General features: G+C 56.0%; 1 protein-coding gene across 1 annotated transcript in view; it reads left to right on the top strand.

The window, feature by feature from the left end:
• The window catches only part of LOC135460651 (cleavage and polyadenylation specificity factor subunit 1-like), a 117,083-nt gene that overhangs the window by 61,396 nt on the left and 35,994 nt on the right, over positions 1-19,693 (top strand). Inside the window, 5 exon segments of the mRNA XM_064737557.1 lie at positions 3,551-3,640; positions 6,256-6,429; positions 10,359-10,511; positions 15,405-15,521; positions 18,282-18,372. Of these exon segments, the coding sequence (XP_064593627.1) occupies positions 3,551-3,640; positions 6,256-6,429; positions 10,359-10,511; positions 15,405-15,521; positions 18,282-18,372 (625 nt within the window).

The following is a 19,693-nucleotide window of genomic DNA, read 5'->3' on the forward strand; positions in this document are numbered from 1 at the left end:
GGGCACTGGGATGGGCACTGGGAGCTGCCCCACGTCAGGGAGCTGCTGCTGGTGGGGCTGGGCCGGGCACGGAGCCGCCCCTTCCTGCTGGTACTGCCATGGGCACTGCCATGGGCACTGATGGGCACTGGGGATACTGGGATGGGCACTGGGATGGGCACTGGGAGCTGCCCCACGTGCGGGAGCTGCTGCTGGTGGGGCTGGGCCGGGCACGGAGCCGCCCCTTCCTGCTGGTACTGCCCAAACTGGGCACTGATGGGCACTGCCATGGGCACTGGGATGGGCACTGGGAGTGATGGGGATGGCACTGGGATGGGCACTGGGAACACTGGGATGGGCACTGGGATGGCACTGGGATGGGCACTGGGATGGGCACTGGGAGCTGCCCCATGTCAGGGAGCTGCTGCTGGTGGGGCTGGGCCGGGCACGGAGCCGCCCCTTCCTGCTGGTACTGCCATGGGCACTGCCCAAACTGGGCACTGGGCACTGCGATGGGCACTGGGATGGGCACTGGGAATGGGCACTGGGAGTGATGGGATGGGCACTGCCATGGGCACTGGGATGGGCACTGGGAGCTGCCCCATGTCAGGGAGCTGCTGCTGGTGGGGCTGGGCCGCAACCACAGCCGCCCCTTCCTGCTGGTACTGCCCAAACTGGGCACTGATGGGCACTGCCATGGGCACTGGGATGGGCACTGGGATGGGCACTGGGATGGCACTGGGATGGGCACTGGGAACACTGGGGATACTGGGATGGCACTGGGAACACTGGGATGGGCACTGGGATGGGCACGGGGAGTGATTGGCACTGGGAGTGATGGGAATGGCACTGGGATGGCACTGGGAACACTGGGATGGCACTGGGATGGCACTGGGATGGGCACTGGGAGTGATGGGATGGGCACTGGGATGGGCACTGGGATGGCACTGGGATGGCACTGGGAACACTGGGATGGCACTGGGATGGGCACTGGGATGGGCACTGGATAGATTTTGGGGTGGATTTTTGGGGTTCTGGGATGGATTTTGGGGTGCTGGGATGGATTTTTGGGGTTCTGGATGGATTTTTGGGGTTCCAGGTGCACGTGGAGCAGGAGCTGCTCCTGTACGAGGGATTTGGGGTTCCTGGGTTTGATTTTATGGTTTCTGTGTGTAGTTTTGGGGTTCTGGGGTGGATTTTTGGGGTTCTGGGATGGATTTTTGGGGTTCCCATGTGTATTTTTGGGGTTCCCAGGTGTGGTTTTTGGGTCCCCAGGTGGATTTTTGGGGTTCCCATGTGTATTTTTGTGGTTCTGGGGTGGATTTTTGGGGTTCTGGTGTGGATTTTGGGGTTCTGGGATGGATTTTTGGGGTTCCTGGGATGGATTTTTGGAGTTCCAGGTGCATGTGGAGCAGGAGCTGCTCCTGTACCAGGTGTTTGGGGTTCTGGGATGGATTTTGGGGCAATTTTTGGGTTCCCAGGTGGATTTTTGGGGTTCTGGGATGGATTTTTGGGTTCCCAGGTGGATCTTTGGTGTTCCCGTGTGGATTTTTGGGGTTCTGGGATGGATTTGGGGTTCCTGGGTTAGATTTTATTGTTTCTGTGTGTAGTTTTGGGGTTCCCATGTGTATTTTTGGGGTTCCCATGTGTGTTTTTGGGGTTCTGGGGTGGGTTTTTGGGGTTCCCTGACCATTTTTGGGGTCCCAGGTGTGGTTTTTGGTTCCCAGGTGTATTTTTGGGTTCCCAGGTGTATTTTTGGGGTTCTGGGATGGATTTTGGGGTTCTGGGATGGATTTTTGGGGTCCCAGGTGCACGTGGAGCAGGAGCTGCTCCTGTACCAGGGGTTTGGGGTTCTGGGATGGATTTTGGGGCAATTTTTGGGGTTCCCAGGTGGATTTTTGGGTTCCAGGTGTATTTTTGGGGTTCTGGGATGGATTTTGGGGTTCCCAGGTGCACGTGGAGCAGGAGCTGCTCCTGTACGAGGGATTTGGGGTTCTGGGATGGATTTTTGGGGTTCCCATGAGTAGTTTTGGGGTTCTGGGATGGATTTTTGGGGTTCCCAGGTGGATCTTTGGGGTTCTGGGGTGGGTTTTTGGGGTTCTGGGATGGATTTTTGGGGTTCCCGTGTGTAGTTTTGGGGTTCTGGGATGGATTTTTGGGGTTCTGGGATGGATTTTTGGGTTCCCATCTGTATTTTTGGGGTTCCCATCTGTATTTTTGGGATTCTGGGCTGGATTTTTGGGGTTCTGGGTGGATTTTTGGGGTTCCAGGTGCACGTGGAGCAGGAGCTGCTCCTGTACCAGGTGTTTGGGGTTCTGGGATGGATTTTGGGCAATTTTTGGGTTCCCATGTGTATTTTGGGGTTCTGGGGTGGATTTTTGGGGTTCCCATGTGTATTTTGGGGTTCTTGGATGGATTTTGGGGGTTCCTGGGTTAGATTTTATGGTTTCTGTGTGTAGTTTTGGGGTTCCCATGTGTATTTTTGGGGTTCTGGGATGGATTTTGGGATGGATTTTTGGGGTTCCCATGTGTATTTTGGGGTTCTGGGTGGGTTTTTGGGTTCCCATGTGTATTTTTGGGGTCCCAGGTGTGGTTTTTGGGTCCCCAGGTGGATTTTTGGGTTCCCATGTGTATTTTTGGGGTTCTGGTGTGGATTTTGGGGTTCTGGGGTGCATTTTTGGGGTTCCCATGTGTATTTTTGGGGTTCCCATGTGTGTTTTTGGGGTCCCAGGTGCAGGTGGAGCAGGAGCTGCTCCTGTACGAGGGATTTGGGGTTCTGGGATGGATTTGGGGTTCCTGGGTTTGATTTTATGGTTTCTGTGTGTAGTTTTGGGGTTCTGGGATGGATTTTTGGGGTTCTGGGATGGATTTTTGGGGTTCCCTGACCGTTTTTGGGGTTCCAGGTGTGGTTTTTGGGTCCCCAGGTGGATTTTGGGGTTCCCATGTGTGTTTTTGGGGTCCCAGGTGCACGTGGAGCAGGAGCTGCTCCTGTACGAGGGATTTGGGGTTCCTGGGTTTGATTTTATGGTTTCCGTGTGTATTTTTGTGGTTCTGGGGTGGGTTTTTGGGGTTCCCATGTGTATTTTTGGGGTTCTGGGGTGGGTTTTTGGGGTTTCTGGGGTGGATTTTGGGGTTCCCATGTGTGTTTTTGGGGTTCTGGTGTGGATTTTTGGGGTTCCCATGTGTATTTTTGGGTTCTGGTGTGGATTTTTGGGTTCCGGGCTGTGTTTTTGGGGTTCCCAGTGGGTTTTTGGGTTCTGGGATGGATTTTTGGGGTTCCCATGTGTATTTTTGGGGTTCTGGTGTGGATTTTGGGGTTCCCAGGTGTATTTTTGGGGTTCTGGGATGGATTTTTGGGGTTCCCAGGTGTATTTTTGGGGTTCCAGGTGCACGTGGAGCAGGAGCTGCTCCTGTACCAGGGGTTTGGGGTTCTGGGATGGATTTTGGGGCAATTTTTGGGGTTCCCAGGTGGATCTTGGGGGTTCTGGGATGGATTTTTGGGGTTCCCATCTGTATTTTTGGGGTTCTGGGATGGATTTTTGGGGTTCCCAGGTGTGTTTTGGGGTCCCAGGTGCACGTGGAGCAGGAGCTGCTCCTGTACGAGGCCTTCGCCCACGACTCCCAGCTGGGCCAGAGCAACCTCAAGGTTCGGTTCCGCAAGGTGAGAGCGGCTCTGGGGGGATTTGGGGGATTTGGGGGGGCTCTGGGAGGATTTGGGGAGGATTTTGGGGGCCCTGGGGGATTTGGGGGGTCTGGGGGCTCTGGGGGATTTGGGGGATTTTGGGGGGCTCTGTGAGGATTTGGGGGGATTTTGGGGAGGATTTTAGGGGGGATTTAGGGAGGATTTTTTGGGATATCTGGGGAGGATTCTTTGGGGGCTCCAGGGGGATTTGGGGAACTGGGGGGTTTGGAGGGATTTTGGGGGGATTTTGGGGGATTTTGGGGGGCTTTGGGGGGCTCTGGGGGATTTTGGGGGATTTGGGGGGATTTAGGGAGGATTTTGGGGGCTCTGTGGGGATTTTGGGGGGCTCTGGGGGATTTGGGGGAGATTTGGGGGGGATTTTGGGAAGGATTTGGGGGCTCCAGGGGATTTGGGGGGCTCTGGGGGATTTTTGGGGATTTGGGGGGATTTTGGGGGGCTCTGGGGGGATTTTGGGGGATTCTGGGAGGATTTTAGGGGGGATTTAGGGAGGATTTGGGGGGATTTGGGAGGATTTTGGGGGGCTCTGGGGAGGATTTTAGGGGGATTTAGGGAGGATTTGGGAGGATTTTAGGGGGGGTTTGGGGAACTGGGGGGTTTGGAGGATTTTGGGGGGCTCTGGGGGATTTGGGGGAGATTTGGGGAGGATTTTGGGGGCTCTGGGGAATTTGGGGGGATTTTGGGGAGGATTTGGGGGATTTTGGGAGGCTCTGGGGGATTTGGGGGCTCTGGGGGGATTTGGGGGATTTTGGGGGGATTTTGGGGGCATTTGGGGATTTGGGGGGGATTTTGGGGAGGATTTGGGGGGCTCCAGGGGATTTGGGAACTGGGGGTTTGGAGGGATTTTGGGGGGATTTGGTGACGATTTTGGGGGGGTTTGGGAGGATTTTGGGGGGCATTTGGGGGATTTGGGGCTCCAGGGGATTTGGGGAACTGGGGGGTTTGGGGGATTTTGGGGGGCTCTGGGAGGATTTGGGGAGGATTTTGGGGGGATTTGGGGAGGATTTGGGGGCTCCAGGGGGGATTTGGGGAGAATTTTTGGGGAGATTTGGGGACGATTTTGGGGGATTTGGTGCTGATTTTGAGGAGGATTTGGGGGGCTCCAGGGGGGATTTGGGACGATTTTGGGAAAAATTTTGGGAACCTTCAGGGCAATTTTTGGGGGGATTTGGTGACAGTTTTGGGGGAATTTTGAGGAGGATTCTGGGGGGATCCAGGGGATTTGGGGACGATTTTGGGGGATTTAGGAGGATTTAGGGGGCTCTGGGGGGAATTTGGGAGGGTTTTTGTGGGTGGGATTTTTAGAGGAATTTTTGGGGTATTTTGAGACAATTTTTGGGGGGCTCTGGGGATTTAGGGAGGATTTTGGGGGCTCTGGGGGGCATTTGGGGGATTTGGGGGGATTTTGGAAGGATTTTGGGGGGCTCTGGGGGAATTTGGGGAGGATTTTGGGGGGGATTTTGGGGAGGATTTTGGGCATCTTCAGGGAAATTTTGGGGGGGGATTTGGTGACAGTTTGGGGGGGATTTTGGGGGGCTCCAGGGGGATTTGGGGGCGATTTTTGGAGGGCATTTGGATACGATTTTGGGGGGATTTGGTGATGATTTTGGGGCAGATTTGGGGAGGATTTTGGGGAGGATTCGGGAGAATTTTTGGGAGGCATTTGGTGACGATTTTGGGGGGATTTTGGGAAGGATCTGTGGGGGATTTGGGGACGATTTTGGGGTGAATTTGGTGAGGATTTTGGGGGGATTTGGGGAGAATTTTTGGGGTGGATTTAGTGATGATTTTGGGGGGATTTGGGGACGATTTTGGGGCGGATTTGGGGAAAATTTTGGGAACCTTCAGGGCAATTTTTGGGGGAGATTTGGAGACGATTTTGGGGGGATTTGAGGGGATTTTGAGGAGGATCTGGGGGGGCTCCAGGGGAATTTGGGGACGATTTGGGGACAAGTTTGGGGAGGATTTTCGGTGTCTTCAGGGAAATTTTTTGGGGGGATTTGGCGACGATTTTGGGGAAGATTTGGGGGGGCTGCAGGGGGGATTTGGGGACGATTTTTGGGGGGCTCTGGAGGAATTTGAGAAGGATTTGGGGGTTCCACGGGGATTTGGGGGCGATTTTTGGGGGAGATTTGGGGACGATTTTGGGGGGGATTTGGGGATGATTCTGGGGGGTATTTGGGGAGGATTTGGGGGTATTTGGGGACAGTTTTGGATGGGATTTGGGGAGGATTCTGGGGGGTATTTGGGGAGGATTTGGGGGTATTTTGGGGACAGTTTTGGATGGGATTTGGGGACGATTTTGGGGTGGATTTGGGGACGATTCTGGGGGGTATTTGGGGAGGATTTTGGGGGTATTTGGGGAGGATTCTGGGGGGGATTTGGGGAGGATTTGGGGGCGATTTTTGGGGACAATTTTGGATGGGATTTGGGGGGTATTTGGGGAGGATTCTGGGGGGTTTTTGGGGACAATTTTGGATGGGATTTGGGGACGATTCCGGGGGGTATTTGGGGAGTATTTTGGGGTTATTTTTGGGGTTCCCACCCCCCAAACGCCCCCCATCCGTGCCCCCCAGGTGCCCCACGGGATCAATTTCCGCGAGAAGAAGCCGAAGCCGTCGCGGAAGAAGCCGGAGGGGCCGGGGGGCGCCCCCGGGGGGGCTCCGGGAGGGACCCCCGAGGAGCCGGCGGGACCCCGGGGCCGGGTGGCGCGGTTCCGGCCCTTCCACGACATCTACGGCTACTCGGGGGTGAGGGGCACAAAAATGGGATCAGGGCACCCCAAAAATGGGATCGGGGCACCCCAAAACCTTCCTGGGACCCAAAAATGGGATCGGGGCACCCCAAAACCTTCCTGGGACTCCAAAAATGGGATGGGGGCACCCCAAAACCTTCCTGGGACCCCAAAAACGGGGTCGGGGGACCCCAAAAATGGGGTGGGGGGACCCCAAAACACAACAGGGACCCCAAAAATGGGATCGGGCACCCCAAAACCTTCCTGGGACTCCAAAAATGGGGTTGGGGCACCCCAAAACCTTCCTGGGACCCCCAAATCTGCCCCTTCCACGACATCTACGGCTACTCGGGGGTGAGGGGCACAAAAATGGGATCAGGGCACCCCAAAACACAACAGGGACCCCAAAAATGGGATCGGGGCACCCCAAAACCTTCCTGGGACCCCAAAAATGGGATAGGGGCACCCCAAAAATGGGGTGGGGGGACCCCAAAAATGGGATCGGGGCACCCCAAAACCTGTCAGGGACCCCAAAAATGGGGTGGGGGCACCCCAAAACCCAACAGGGACCCCAAAACCCACCAGGGACCCCAAAAATGGGATGGGGGCACCACAAAACCATCCTGGGACCCCAAAAATGGGATCGGGGCACCCCAAAAATGGGGTGGGGGGACCCCAAAACCTTCCTGGGACCCCAAATCTGCCCCTTCCACGACATCTATAGATACTCGGGGTGAGGCACCACAAAAATGGGATCGGGGCACCCCAAAACCTTCCTGGGACCCCAAAACCCAACAGGGACCCCAAAAATGGGGTGGGGGGACCCAAAAAATGGGATCGGGGCACCCCAAAACCCATCAGGGACCCAAAAATGGGGTCGGGGGACCCCAAAAATGGGGTGGGGGGACCCAAAAAATGGGATCGGGGCACCCCAAAAATGGGATGGGGGCACCACAAAACCTTCCTGGGACCCCAAAACCCAACAGGGACCCCAAACCTGCCCCTTCCACAACATCTACGGCTACTCGGGGGTGAGAGACCCCAAAAACGGGGTGGGGGGACCCCAAAACCCAACAGGGACCCCAAAACCCAACAGGGACCCCAAAAATGGGGTGGGGGCACCACAAAACCCAACAGGGACCCCAAAAATGGGATGGGGGCACCACAAAACCTTCCTGGGACCCCAGAAATGGGATCGGGGCACCCCAAAAATGGGATGGGGGCACCCCAAAACCTGCCAGGGACCCCAAAAATGGGGTGGGGGCACCCCAAAACCTGTCAGGGACCCCAAAAATGGGATGGGGGCACCCCAAAACCCGCCAGGGACCCCAAAAATGGGATGGGGCACCACAAAACCTTCCTGGGACCCCCAAAACCCACCAGGGACCCCAAATCTGCCCCTTCCATGACATCTACGGATACTCGGGGGTGAGGGGCACAAAAACGAGGTGGGGGGACCCCAAAAATGGGATGGGGGCACCCCAAAACCTTCCTGGGACCCCAAAAACGGGGTCGGAGGACCCCCAAACACAACAGGGACCCCAAAAATGGGATGGGGGCACCCCAAAACCTTCCTGGGACCCCAAAAACGGGGTCGGGGGACCCCAAAACCCAACAGGGACCCCAAAAATGGGGTGGGGGCACCCCAAAACCCAACAGGGACCCCAAAACACACCAGGGACCCCAAAAATGGGATCGGGGCACCCCAAAACCCAACAGGGACCCCAAAAATGGGGTGGGGGCACCCCAAAACCCAACAGGGACCCCCAAATCTGCCCCTTCCACGACATCTACGGCTACTCGGGGGTGAGGGACCCCAAAAATGGGGTGGGGGGACCCCAGAACCTGTCATGGACCCCAAAAATGGGATGGGGGCACCACAAAACCTTCCTGGGACCCCAAAACCCAACAGGGACCCCAAAACCTGTCAGGGACCCCAAATCTGCCCCTTCCACGACATCTACGGCTGCTCGGGGGTGAGAGACCCCAAAAACGGGCTGGGGGCACCCCAATCCCACCAGGAACCCCCAAATCTATGGGGTGGGACCCCCAATCTGTGCAGAGAGGGACCCCAAAACTGGGGAGGGGCCCCAAATCTGTCCCCATCCCCAGGTGTCCCTCACCTGTCTCACCTGTCCAGGTGTTCACCTGCGGCCCGTCCCCGCACTGGGTGCCCCATTCCTGGGGGTCCCTGTCCCCAATCCCGGGGGTCCCTGGGTGTCTCTGTCCCCATCCCCAGCTGTCCCCAGGTGTCACCAGGTGTCCCTCCCCTGTGCCAGGTGTTCACCTGCGACCCCTCCCTGCTCTGGGTGTCCCATTCCTGGGGGTCCCTGTCCCCAATCCTGGGGGTCCCTGGGTGTCCCTGTCCCCATCCCCAGCTATCCCCAGGTGTCACCAGGTGTCCCTCCCCTGTGCCAGGTGTTCACCTGCGGCCCGTCCCCGCACTGGGTGCTGCTCACCGGCTCTGGGTGTCCCATTCCTGGGGGTCCCTGGGTGTCCCTGTCCCCAATCCTGGGGGTCCCTGGGTGTCCCTGTCCCCATCCCCAGGTGTGTCTCACCTGTCCCTCACCTGTCTCACCTGTCCAGGTGTTCATCTGCGGCCCGTCCCCGCACTGGGTGCTGCTCACCGGTCGGGGTGCCCCATTCCCGGGGGTCCCTGGGGGTCCCTGTCCCCATCCCCAGGTGTCCCTCACCTGTCACCTGTCCCTCACCTGTCCCTCACCTGTCCAGGTGTTCACCTGCGGCCCCTCCCTGCACTGGGTGCTGCTCACAGGCTCTGGGTGCCCCAATCCTGGGGGTCCCTGTCCCCAATCCTGGGGGTCCCTGTCCCCATTCCCAGGTGTCCCCAGGTGTGTCTCACCTGTCTCACCTGTCCAGGTGTTCACCTGCGGCCCCTCCCTGCACTGGGTGCTGCTCACAGGTCGGGGTGCCCCATTCCCGGGGGTCCCTGTCCCCAATCCTGGGGGTCCCTGGGTGTCCCTGGGTGTCCCTGTCCCCATCCCCAGGTGTCCCTCACCTGTCCCTCACCTGTCTCACCTGGCCAGGTGTTCATCTGCGGCCCGTCCCCGCACTGGGTGCTGCTGATGGGCTCTGAGTGCCCCATTCCTGGGGGTCCCTGTCCCCAATCCTGGGGGTCCCTGGGTGTCCCCAGGTGTCACCAGGTGTCTCTCACCTGCCCAGGTGTTCACCTGCGGCCCGTCCCCGCACTGGGTGCTGCTCACAGGCTCTGGGTGCCCCAATCCTGGGTGTCCCTGTCCCCAATCCTGGGGGTCCCTGTCCCCAATTCTGTGGGTCCCTGTCCCCATCCCCAGGTGTCCCCAGCTGTCCCTCACCTGTCTCACCTGTGCCAGGTGTTCATCTGCGGCCCCTCCCCGCACTGGGTGCTGCTCACAGGCAGGGCGCTCTGGGTGCCCCATTCCTGGGGTCCCTGTCCCCATCCCCAGGTGTCCCCAGGTGTGACCAGGTGTGTCTCACCTGTGCCAGGTGTTCATCTGCGGCCCCTCCCCGCACTGGGTGCTGCTCACAGGCTCTGGGTGCCCCATTCCTGGGGGTCCCTGGGTGTCCCTGTCCCCATCCCCAGGTGTCCCCAGGTGTCCCCATCCCCAGGTGTCCCCAGGTGTGTCTCACCTGTCCCACCTGTCCCAGGTGTTCACCTGCGACCCCTCCCTGCTCTGGGTGACCCATTCCTGGGTGTCCCTGGGGGTCCCTGTCCCCATTCCTGGCGGGTTTTGGGTGTCCCCAGTTGTCCCCAGGTGTCCCTCACCTGTCCCTCACCTGTCTCACCTGTGCCAGGTGTTCACCTGCGGCCCCTCCCCGCACTGGGTGCTGCTCACCGGCAGGGGCGCCCTGGGTGCCCCATTCCCGGGTGTCCCTGGGTGTCCCTGGGTGTCCCTGTCCCCATCCCCAGGTGTCCCCAGGTGTGTCTCACCTGTCTCACCTGCCCAGGTGTTCATCTGCGGCCCGTCCCCGCACTGGGTGCTGCTCACCGGCAGGGGCGCCCTGCGCCTGCACCCCATGGGCATCGACGGCCCCGTGGAATCGTTCGCGCCCTTCCACAACGTCAACTGCCCCAAGGGCTTCCTGTACTTCAACCGACAGGTGGGTACACCTGGCACACCTGGGCACACCTGGGCACACACCTGGGCACACCCAAACTGCCCCAAGGGCTTCCTGTACTTCAGCCGACAGGTGGGTACACCTGGGGGCACCTGGGCACACACCTGGGTACACCTGGGCACACCTGGGTACAGCTGGGTACACCTGGGCACACCTGGGTACACACATGGGCACACCCAAACTGCCCCAAGGGCTTCCTGTACTTCAACCGGCAGGTGGGTACACCTGGCACACCTGGGTACACACATGGGTACACCCAAACTGCCCCAAGGGCTTCCTGTACTTCAACCGCCAGGTGGGTACACCTGAGGGCACCTGGGCACACACCTGGGTACACCTGGGGGCACCTGAGATACACCCGGGCACAGCTGGGCACACACCTGGGTACACACCTGGGCACACCCAAACTGCCCCAAGGGCTTCCTGTACTTCAACCGACAGGTGGGTACACCTGGCACACCTGGGGGCACCTGGGCACACACATGGGTACACACCTGGGCACACCTGGGGGCACCTGAGATACACCCGGGCACAGCTGGGCACACACCTGGGTACACCTGGGCACACACCTGGGCACACACCTGGGTACACCCAAACTGCCCCAAGGGCTTCCTGTACTTCAACCGCCAGGTGGGTACACCTGGCACACCTGGGCACACACCTGGGCACAGCTGGGCACACCTGGGCACACACCTGGGTACACACCTGGGCACACCCAAACTGCCCCAACGGCTTCCTGTACTTCAACCGCCAGGTGGGTACACCTGGGGGCACCTGGGCACACCTGGGCACACCTGGGTACACACCTGGGCACACCTGGGGGCACCTGGGCACACACCTGGGCACACACGTGGGTACACCCAAACTGCCCCAAGGGCTTCCTGTACTTCAACCGGCAGGTGGGTACACCTGGCACACCTGGGCACACACCTGGGCACACCTGGGTACAGCTGGGGGCACCTGGGCACAGCTGGGCACAGCTGGAAAGGCCCCAGACCCTTTTTGGGATCACTTTGGGATATATTGGGATAAATTTTGGGATATTTTGGGGTGTTCCAGGCTGAGTTAAGGATCAGGATCCATTTTTGGGGCAATTTTGGGATATTTTGGGGTCAGGGTGAGCTGAGGATCAGCGTGCTCCCCGTGTACCTGTCCTGTGTTTGGTGTAACTTTGGGATATTTTGGTTTAATTTTGGTTAATTTTGGTTAATTTTGGTTAATTTTAGGGTGAATTAAGGATCAGCGTGCTCCCCGCGTACCTGTCGTGTGTTTGGTGTAATTTAGGTTAATTAATTTTTGTTAATTTTGGTTAATTTCAGGTGAGCTGAGGATCAGCGTCCTCCCCGCGTACCTGTCCTGTGTTTGGTGTAATTTAGGTTAATTAATTTTGGTTAATTTTGGTTAATTTCAGGGTGAATTGAGGATCAGTGTCCTCCCCGCGTACCTGTCGTGTGTTTGGTGTAATTTAGGTTAATTAATTTTGGTTAATTTCAGGTTAATTAATTTTGGTTAATTTTATTTTAGGGTGAATTAAGGATCAGCGTCCTCCCCGCGTACCTGTCGTGTGTTTGGTGTAATTTAGGTTAATTAATTTTGGTTAATTTTGGTTAATTTTAGGGTGAATTAAGGATCAGTGTCCTCCCTGCGTACCTGTCGTGTGTTTGGTGTAATTTAGGTTAATTAATTTTGGTTAATTTTATTTTAGGGTGAATTGAGGATCAGCGTCCTCCCCGCGTACCTGTCGTGTGTTTGGTGTAATTTAGGTTAATTAATTTTGGTTAATTTTGGTTAATTTTGGTTAATTTCAGGGTGAACTCAGGATCAGCGTCCTCCCGTACCTGTCGTGTGTTTGGTGTAATTTAAGTTAATTAATTTTGGTTAATTTTTGTTAATTTCAGGGTGAGCTCAGGATCAGCATCCTCCCTGCATACCTGTCGTGTGTTTGGTGTAATTTAGGTTAATTAATTTTGGTTAATTTTATTTTAGGGTGAATTGAGGATCAGTGTCCTCCCCGCGTACCTGTCCTGTGTTTGGTGTAATTTAGGTTAATTAATTTTGGTTAATTTTATTTTAGGGTGAATTAAGGATCAGCGTGCTCCCCGCGTACCTGTCGTGTGTTTGGTGTAATTTAGGTTAATTAATTTTGGTTAATTTTTGTTAATTTCAGGTGAGCTGAGGATCAGTGTCCTCCCCGCGTACCTGTCATGTGTTTGGTGTAATTTAGGTTAATTAATTTTGGTTAATTTTTGTTAATTTCAGGGTGAGCTCGGATCAGCGTGCTCCCTGCGTACCTGTCGTGTGTTTGGTGTAATTTAGGTTAATTAATTTTGGTTAATTTTGGTTAATTTCAGGGTGAATTAAGGATCAGCGTCCTCCCCGCGTACCTGTCGTGTGTTTGGTGTAATTTAGGTTAATTAATTTTGGTTAATTTTGGTTAATTTCAGGGTGAATTAAGGATCAGCGTGCTCCCTGCGTACCTGTCCTGTGTTTGGTGTAATTTAGGTTAATTAATTTTGGTTAATTTTATTTTAGGGTGAATTGAGGATCAGCGTCCTCCCCGCGTACCTGTCGTGTGTTTGGTGTAATTTAGGTTAATTTTGGTTAATTTTTGTTAATTTCAGGGTGAGCTGAGGATCAGTGTCCTCCCTGCGTACCTGTCCTGTGTTTGGTGTAATTTAGGTTAATTAATTTTGGTTAATTTCAGGGTGAATTGAGGATCAGTGTCCTCCCCGCGTACCTGTCGTGTGTTTGGTGTAATTTAGGTTAATTAATTTTGGTTAATTTTGGTTAATTTCAGGGTGAACTCAGGATCAGCGTCCTCCCTGTACCTGTCGTGTTTTTGGTGTAATTTAAGTTAATTAATTTTGGTTAATTTTATTTTAGGGTGAATTAAGGATCAGTGTCCTCCCCGCGTACCTGTCCTGTGTTTGGTGTAATTTAGGTTAATTAATTTTGGTTAATTTTATTTTAGGGTGAATTGAGGATCAGTGTCCTCCCCGCGTACCTGTCGTGTGTTTGGTGTAATTTAGGTTAATTAATTTTGGTTAATTTTATTTTAGGGTGAATTAAGGATCAGTGTCCTCCCTGCGTACCTGTCGTGTGTTTGGTGTAATTTAGGTTAATTAATTTTGGTTAATTTTGGTTAATTTCAGGGTGAGCTGAGGATCAGTGTCCTCCCCGCGTACCTGTCCTGTGTTTGGTGTAATTTAGGTTAATTAATTTTGGTTAATTTTATTTCAGGGTGAGCTCAGGATCAGTGTCCTCCCCGCGTACCTGTCGTGTGTTTGGTGTAATTTAGGTTAATTAATTTTGGTTAATTTTATTTTAGGGTGAATTGAGGATCAGTGTCCTCCCCGCGTACCTGTCGTGTGTTTGGTGTAATTTAGGTTAATTAATTTTGGTTAATTTTTGTTAATTTCAGGGTGAGCTGAGGATCAGCGTGCTCCCCGCGTACCTGTCGTGTGTTTGGTGTAATTTAGGTTAATTAATTTTGGTTAATTTTTGTTAATTTCAGGGTGAATTAAGGATCAGTGTCCTCCCCGCGTACCTGTCCTGTGTTTGGTGTAATTTAGGTTAATTAATTTTGGTTAATTTTGGTTAATTTCAGGGTGAATTGAGGATCAGTGTCCTCCCTGCGTACCTGTCCTGTGTTTGGTGTAATTTAGGTTAATTAATTTTGGTTAATTTTATTTTAGGGTGAATTAAGGATCAGCGTCCTCCCCGCGTACCTGTCCTGTGTTTGGTGTAATTTAGGTTAATTAATTTTGGTTAATTTTGGTTACAGGGTGAGCTGAGGATCAGCGTGCTCCCCGCGTACCTGTCCTGTGTTTGGTGTAATTTAGGTTAATTAATTTTGGTTAATTTTTGTTAATTTCAGGGTGAATTGAGGATCAGTGTCCTCCCCGCGTACCTGTCCTGTGTTTGGTGTAATTTAGGTTAATTAATTTTGGTTAATTTTATTTTAGGGTGAATTAAGGATCAGTGTCCTCCCCGCGTACCTGTCGTGTGTTTGGTGTAATTTAGGTTAATTAATTTTGGTTAATTTTATTTTAGGGTGAATTAAGGATCAGTGTCCTCCCCGCGTACCTGTCGTGTGTTTGGTGTAATTTAGGTTAATTAATTTTGGTTAATTTTATTTTAGGGTGAATTAAGGATCAGTGTCCTCCCCGCGTACCTGTCCTGTGTTTGGTGTAATTTAGGTTAATTAATTTTGGTTAATTTTGGTTAATTTCAGGGTGAATTAAGGGTCAGCGTCCTCCCCGCGTACCTGTCGTGTGTTTGGTGTAATTTAGGTTAATTTTGGTTAATTTTATTTTAGGGTGAATTAAGGATCAGCGTCCTCCCTGCGTACCTGTCCTGTGTTTGGTGTAATTTAGGTTAATTAATTTTGGTTAATTTTGGTTAATTTCAGGGTGAGCTCAGGATCAGTGTCCTCCCTGCGTACCTGTCCTGTGTTTGGTGTAATTTAGGTTAATTAATTTGGTTAATTTTGGTTAATTTCAGGGTGAATTGAGGATCAGTGTCCTCCCCGCGTACCTGTCGTGTGTTTGGTGTAATTTAGGTTAATTAATTTTGGTTAATTTTATTTTAGGGTGAATTGAGGATCAGCGTGCTCCCCGCGTACCTGTCGTGTGTTTGGTGTAATTTAGGTTAATTAATTTAGGTTAATTAATTTTGGTTTATTTCAGGGTGAATTGAGGATCAGCGTCCTCCCCGCGTACCTGTACCTGCCCTGTGTTTGGTGTAATTTAGGTTAATTAATTTTGGTTAATTTTGGTTAATTTCAGGGTGAGCTGAGGATCAGCGTCCTCCCCGCGTACCTGTCGTGTGTTTGGTGTAATTTAGGTTAATTAATTTTGGTTAATTTTATTTCAGGGTGAATTAAGGATCAGCGTGCTCCCCGCGTACCTGTCGTACGACGCCCCCTGGCCCGTGCGCAAGATCCCCCTGCGCTGCACCGCCCACTACGTGGCCTACCACGTGGAGTCCAAGGTGGGCACACCTGGGCACACCTGGGTATTGTCAGAACACACCTGGGCACACCTGGGCACAGCCAGAACACACCTGGGCACACCCACAATACGCCCAGGCACACCTGGGCACACCTGGGTATGGTCACGACACACATGGGTATTGTCAGAACACACCTGGCACACACCTGGGCCCACCTGGGCATACCCACAATACACCCAAGCACACCAAGCACACTGGGCACACACCTGGGCACACCTGAGTATTGTCAGAACACACCTGGGCACACCAACATCACACCCGGCTACACCTGGGTACAGCCAGAACACACCTGGGCACACCTGGACACACCTGGGCACACCTGGGCATACCCACAATACACCCAGAGCATACCTGGGCACACCTGGGCACAGCAACACCACACCTGGGTACACCTGGGTACAGCCAGAACACACCTGAGCACACCTGGACACACCTGGGCATACTCACATTACACCTGGGCACAGCCACAACACACCTGGGCACACCTGGGCACACCTGGGCACAGCCAGAACACACCTGGACACACCTGGGCACACCTGGGCACACCCACACCACACCCGGCTACACCTGGGTACAGCCAGAACGCACATGGGCACACCTGGGCTACACCTGGGCACACCTGGGCATACCCACAATATACCCAGAGCATACCTGGGCACACCCACACCACACCTGGGCACACCTGGGTACAGCCAGAACACACCTGGGCACACCCACAATACGCCCAGGCACACCTGGGCACACCTGGGTATGGTCACGACACACATGGGTATTGTCAGAACACACCTGGGCACACACCTGGGCACACCTGGGCACAGCAACACCACAGCCGGGTACACCTGGGTACAGCCAGAACACACCTGAGCACACCTGGGCACACACCTGGGCACACCCACAATACACCCAGGCACACCTGGGCACACCTGGGCACACCTGGGCACAGCAACACCACAACCGGGTACACCTGGATACAGCCAGAACACACCTGAGCACACCTGGACACACCTGGGCATACTCACATTACACCTGGGCACAGCCACAACACACCTGGGCACACCTGGGTATGGTCAGGATACACCTGGGCACACCCAGAACACACCTGGGCACACCTGGGCACTCCCACAACACACCTGGGCACTCCCACAATACACCTGGGCACACCTTGGCATACTGACATCACACCTGGGCACACCCACAACACACCTGGGCACACCTGGGCACACCCACAATACACCTGGGCACAGCCAAAACACACCTGGGCACAGCCACAATACAGCTGGGCACACCCAGAACACACCTGGGCACACCTGGGTATGGTCAGGATACACCTGGGCACACCCACAACACACCTGGGCACACCTGGGCACACCCACAATACACCTGGGTATGGTCAGAACACAGCTGGGCACATCTGGACATACCCACAACACACCTGGGCACACCCACTGTACACCTGGGTATGGGCAGGACACACCTGGATGCACCTGGGCACACTCAGAACAGACCTGGGTACACCTGGGCACAACCACAACACACCTGGGCACACCTTGGCATACTGACATCACACCTGGGCACACCTGGGTATGGTCACGACACACCACCTGGGCACACCCACAACACACCTGGGCACAGCCAGGCATACCTGGGTACGGCCACAACACACCTGGGCACACCCTGGAATACTGACATCACACCTGGGCACACCCAGAACACACCTGGGCACACCTGGGCACACCCACAATACACCTGGGCACACCTGGGTATGGTCAGGATACACCTGGGCACACCCACAACACACCTGGGCACACCTGGGCACACCCACAACACACCTGGGTATACCCAGAACACACCTGGGCACACCCACAACACACCTGGGCACACCTGGACACACCCACAATACACCTGGGCACACCTGGGCACAGCCAGGACAAACCTGGGGGGGGTCCTGGGGAATTTTGGGGGTCCTGGGGGGGTCCTGGGGGGGTCCTGGGGAATTTTGGGGGGTCCCGGGGGATTTTGGGGGATTTTGGGGAGGGGTCTCAGCCCTGCCCCCCCCCCAGGTGTACATGGGGGGTTTTGGGGGGTCCTGGGGATTTTGGGGGGGGGTCTCAGCTCTGCCCCCCCCCCAGGTGTACATGGGGGATTTTGGGGGGTCCCGGGGGATTTTGGGGGATTTTGGGGAGGGGTCTCAGCGCTGCCCCCCCCCCCCAGGTGAACATGGGGGGTTTTGGGGGCTTTTGGGGGATTTTGGGGAGGGGTCTCAGCCCTGCCCCCCCCCCAGGTGTACATGGGGATTTTGGGGGTCACGGGGGGTTTTGGGGGTCCCGGGGGGGTTTTGGGGATTTTGGGGAGGGGTCTCAGCCCTGCCCCTCCCCCCAGGTGTCCATGGGGGATTTTGGGGGTCCCGGGGGATTTTGGGGGATTTTGGGGAGGGGTCTCAGCGCTGCCCCCCCCCAGGTGTACATGGGGGATTTTGGGGGGTCCCGGGGGATTTTGGGGAGGGGTCTCAGCCCTGCCCCCCCTCAGGTGTCCATGGGGGATTTTGGGGTCCCGGGGGTTTTGGGGGATTTTGGGGAGGGGTCTCAGTGCTGCCCCCCCCAGGTGTCCATGGGGGATTTTGGGGGTCCCGGGGGGTTTTGGGGGATTTTGGGGAGGGGTCTCAGCCCTGCCCCCCCCAGGTGTACATGGGGGGTTTTGGGGGATTTTGGGGAGGGGTCTCAGCCCTGCCCCCCCCCCCAGGTGTACGCGGTGGCCACCAGCTCCCCCCACCCCTGCACGCGGATCCCGCGCATGACCGGGGAGGAGAAGGAGTTCGAGAGCATCGAGAGAGGTGAGGGCACCTGGGGGCACCTGGGATAGAACACCTGGGCACAGCTGGGGGCACCTGGGGGCACCTGGGATACACCTGGGCACACCTGGGGATACACCTGGGCACGCCTGGGGGCACCTGGGTACACCTGGACACACCTGGGGCACCTGGGATAGAACACCTGGGGGCACCTGGGGCTCCTGGGATACACCTGGGGGCACCTGGGCACAGCTGGGGGCACCTGGGATAGAACACCTGGGGGCACCTGGGCACACCTGGGATACACCTGGGGACACCTGGGGGCACCTGGGCACACCTGGGATACACCTGGGATACACCTGGGATAGACCTGGGGACACCTGGGGGCACCTGGGATAGAACTCCTGGGATACACCTGGGATACACCTGGCACCTGGGGACAGCTGGGATAGAACACCTGGGGACACCTGGGCACACCTGGGGGCACCTGGGATACACCTGGGGGCACCTGGGGGCACCTGGGGACACCTGGGATACACCTGGGATAGACCTGGGATACACCTGGGGGCACCTGGGGGCACCTGGGATACACCTGGGGGCACCTGGGCACACCTGGGGCACCTGGGGGCACCTGGGGGCACCTGGGGACATGTGGGATAGAACACCTGGGATAGACCTGGGGGCACCTGGGCACACCTGGGGGCACCTGGGGGCACCTGGGGACAGCTGGGGACATGTGGGATAGAACACCTGGGATAGACCTGGGGGCACCTGGGCACAGCTGGGGGCACCTGGGGGCTCCTGGGATACACCTGGGGGCACCTGGGGGCACCTGGGCACAGCTGGGGGCACCTGGGGGCTCCTGGGATAGACCTGGGCACACCTGGGATACACCTGGGGGCACCTGGGCACAGCTGGGGGCACCTGGGATACACCTGGGGCACCTGGGGGCACCTGGGGAAATGTGGGATAGAACACCTGGGATAGACCTGGAGGCACCTGGACACACCTGGGATACACCTGGGGGCACCTGGGCACAGCTGGGGGCACCTGGGGACAGCTGGGGGCACCTGGGCACACCTGGGATACACCTGGGATAGACCTGGGCACACCTGGGATAGAACACCTGGGGACACCTGGGGGCACCTGGGGGCACCTGGGCACAGCTGGGGGCACCTGGGATAGAACTCCTGGGGGCACCTGGGCACACCTGGGGGCGCCTGGCATAGAACACCTGGGATAGACCTGGGCACACCTGGGGGCACCTGGGATACACCTGGGGGCACCTGGGCACACCTGGGATACACCTGGGGGCACAGGGCATACACCTGGGGGCACCTGGGATACACCTGGGGGCACCTGG

Source organism: Zonotrichia leucophrys, unplaced genomic scaffold (genome assembly GCF_028769735.1).
Source record: "Zonotrichia leucophrys gambelii isolate GWCS_2022_RI unplaced genomic scaffold, RI_Zleu_2.0 Scaffold_75_219274, whole genome shotgun sequence".
NCBI classification, from domain to species: domain Eukaryota; kingdom Metazoa; phylum Chordata; class Aves; order Passeriformes; family Passerellidae; genus Zonotrichia; species Zonotrichia leucophrys.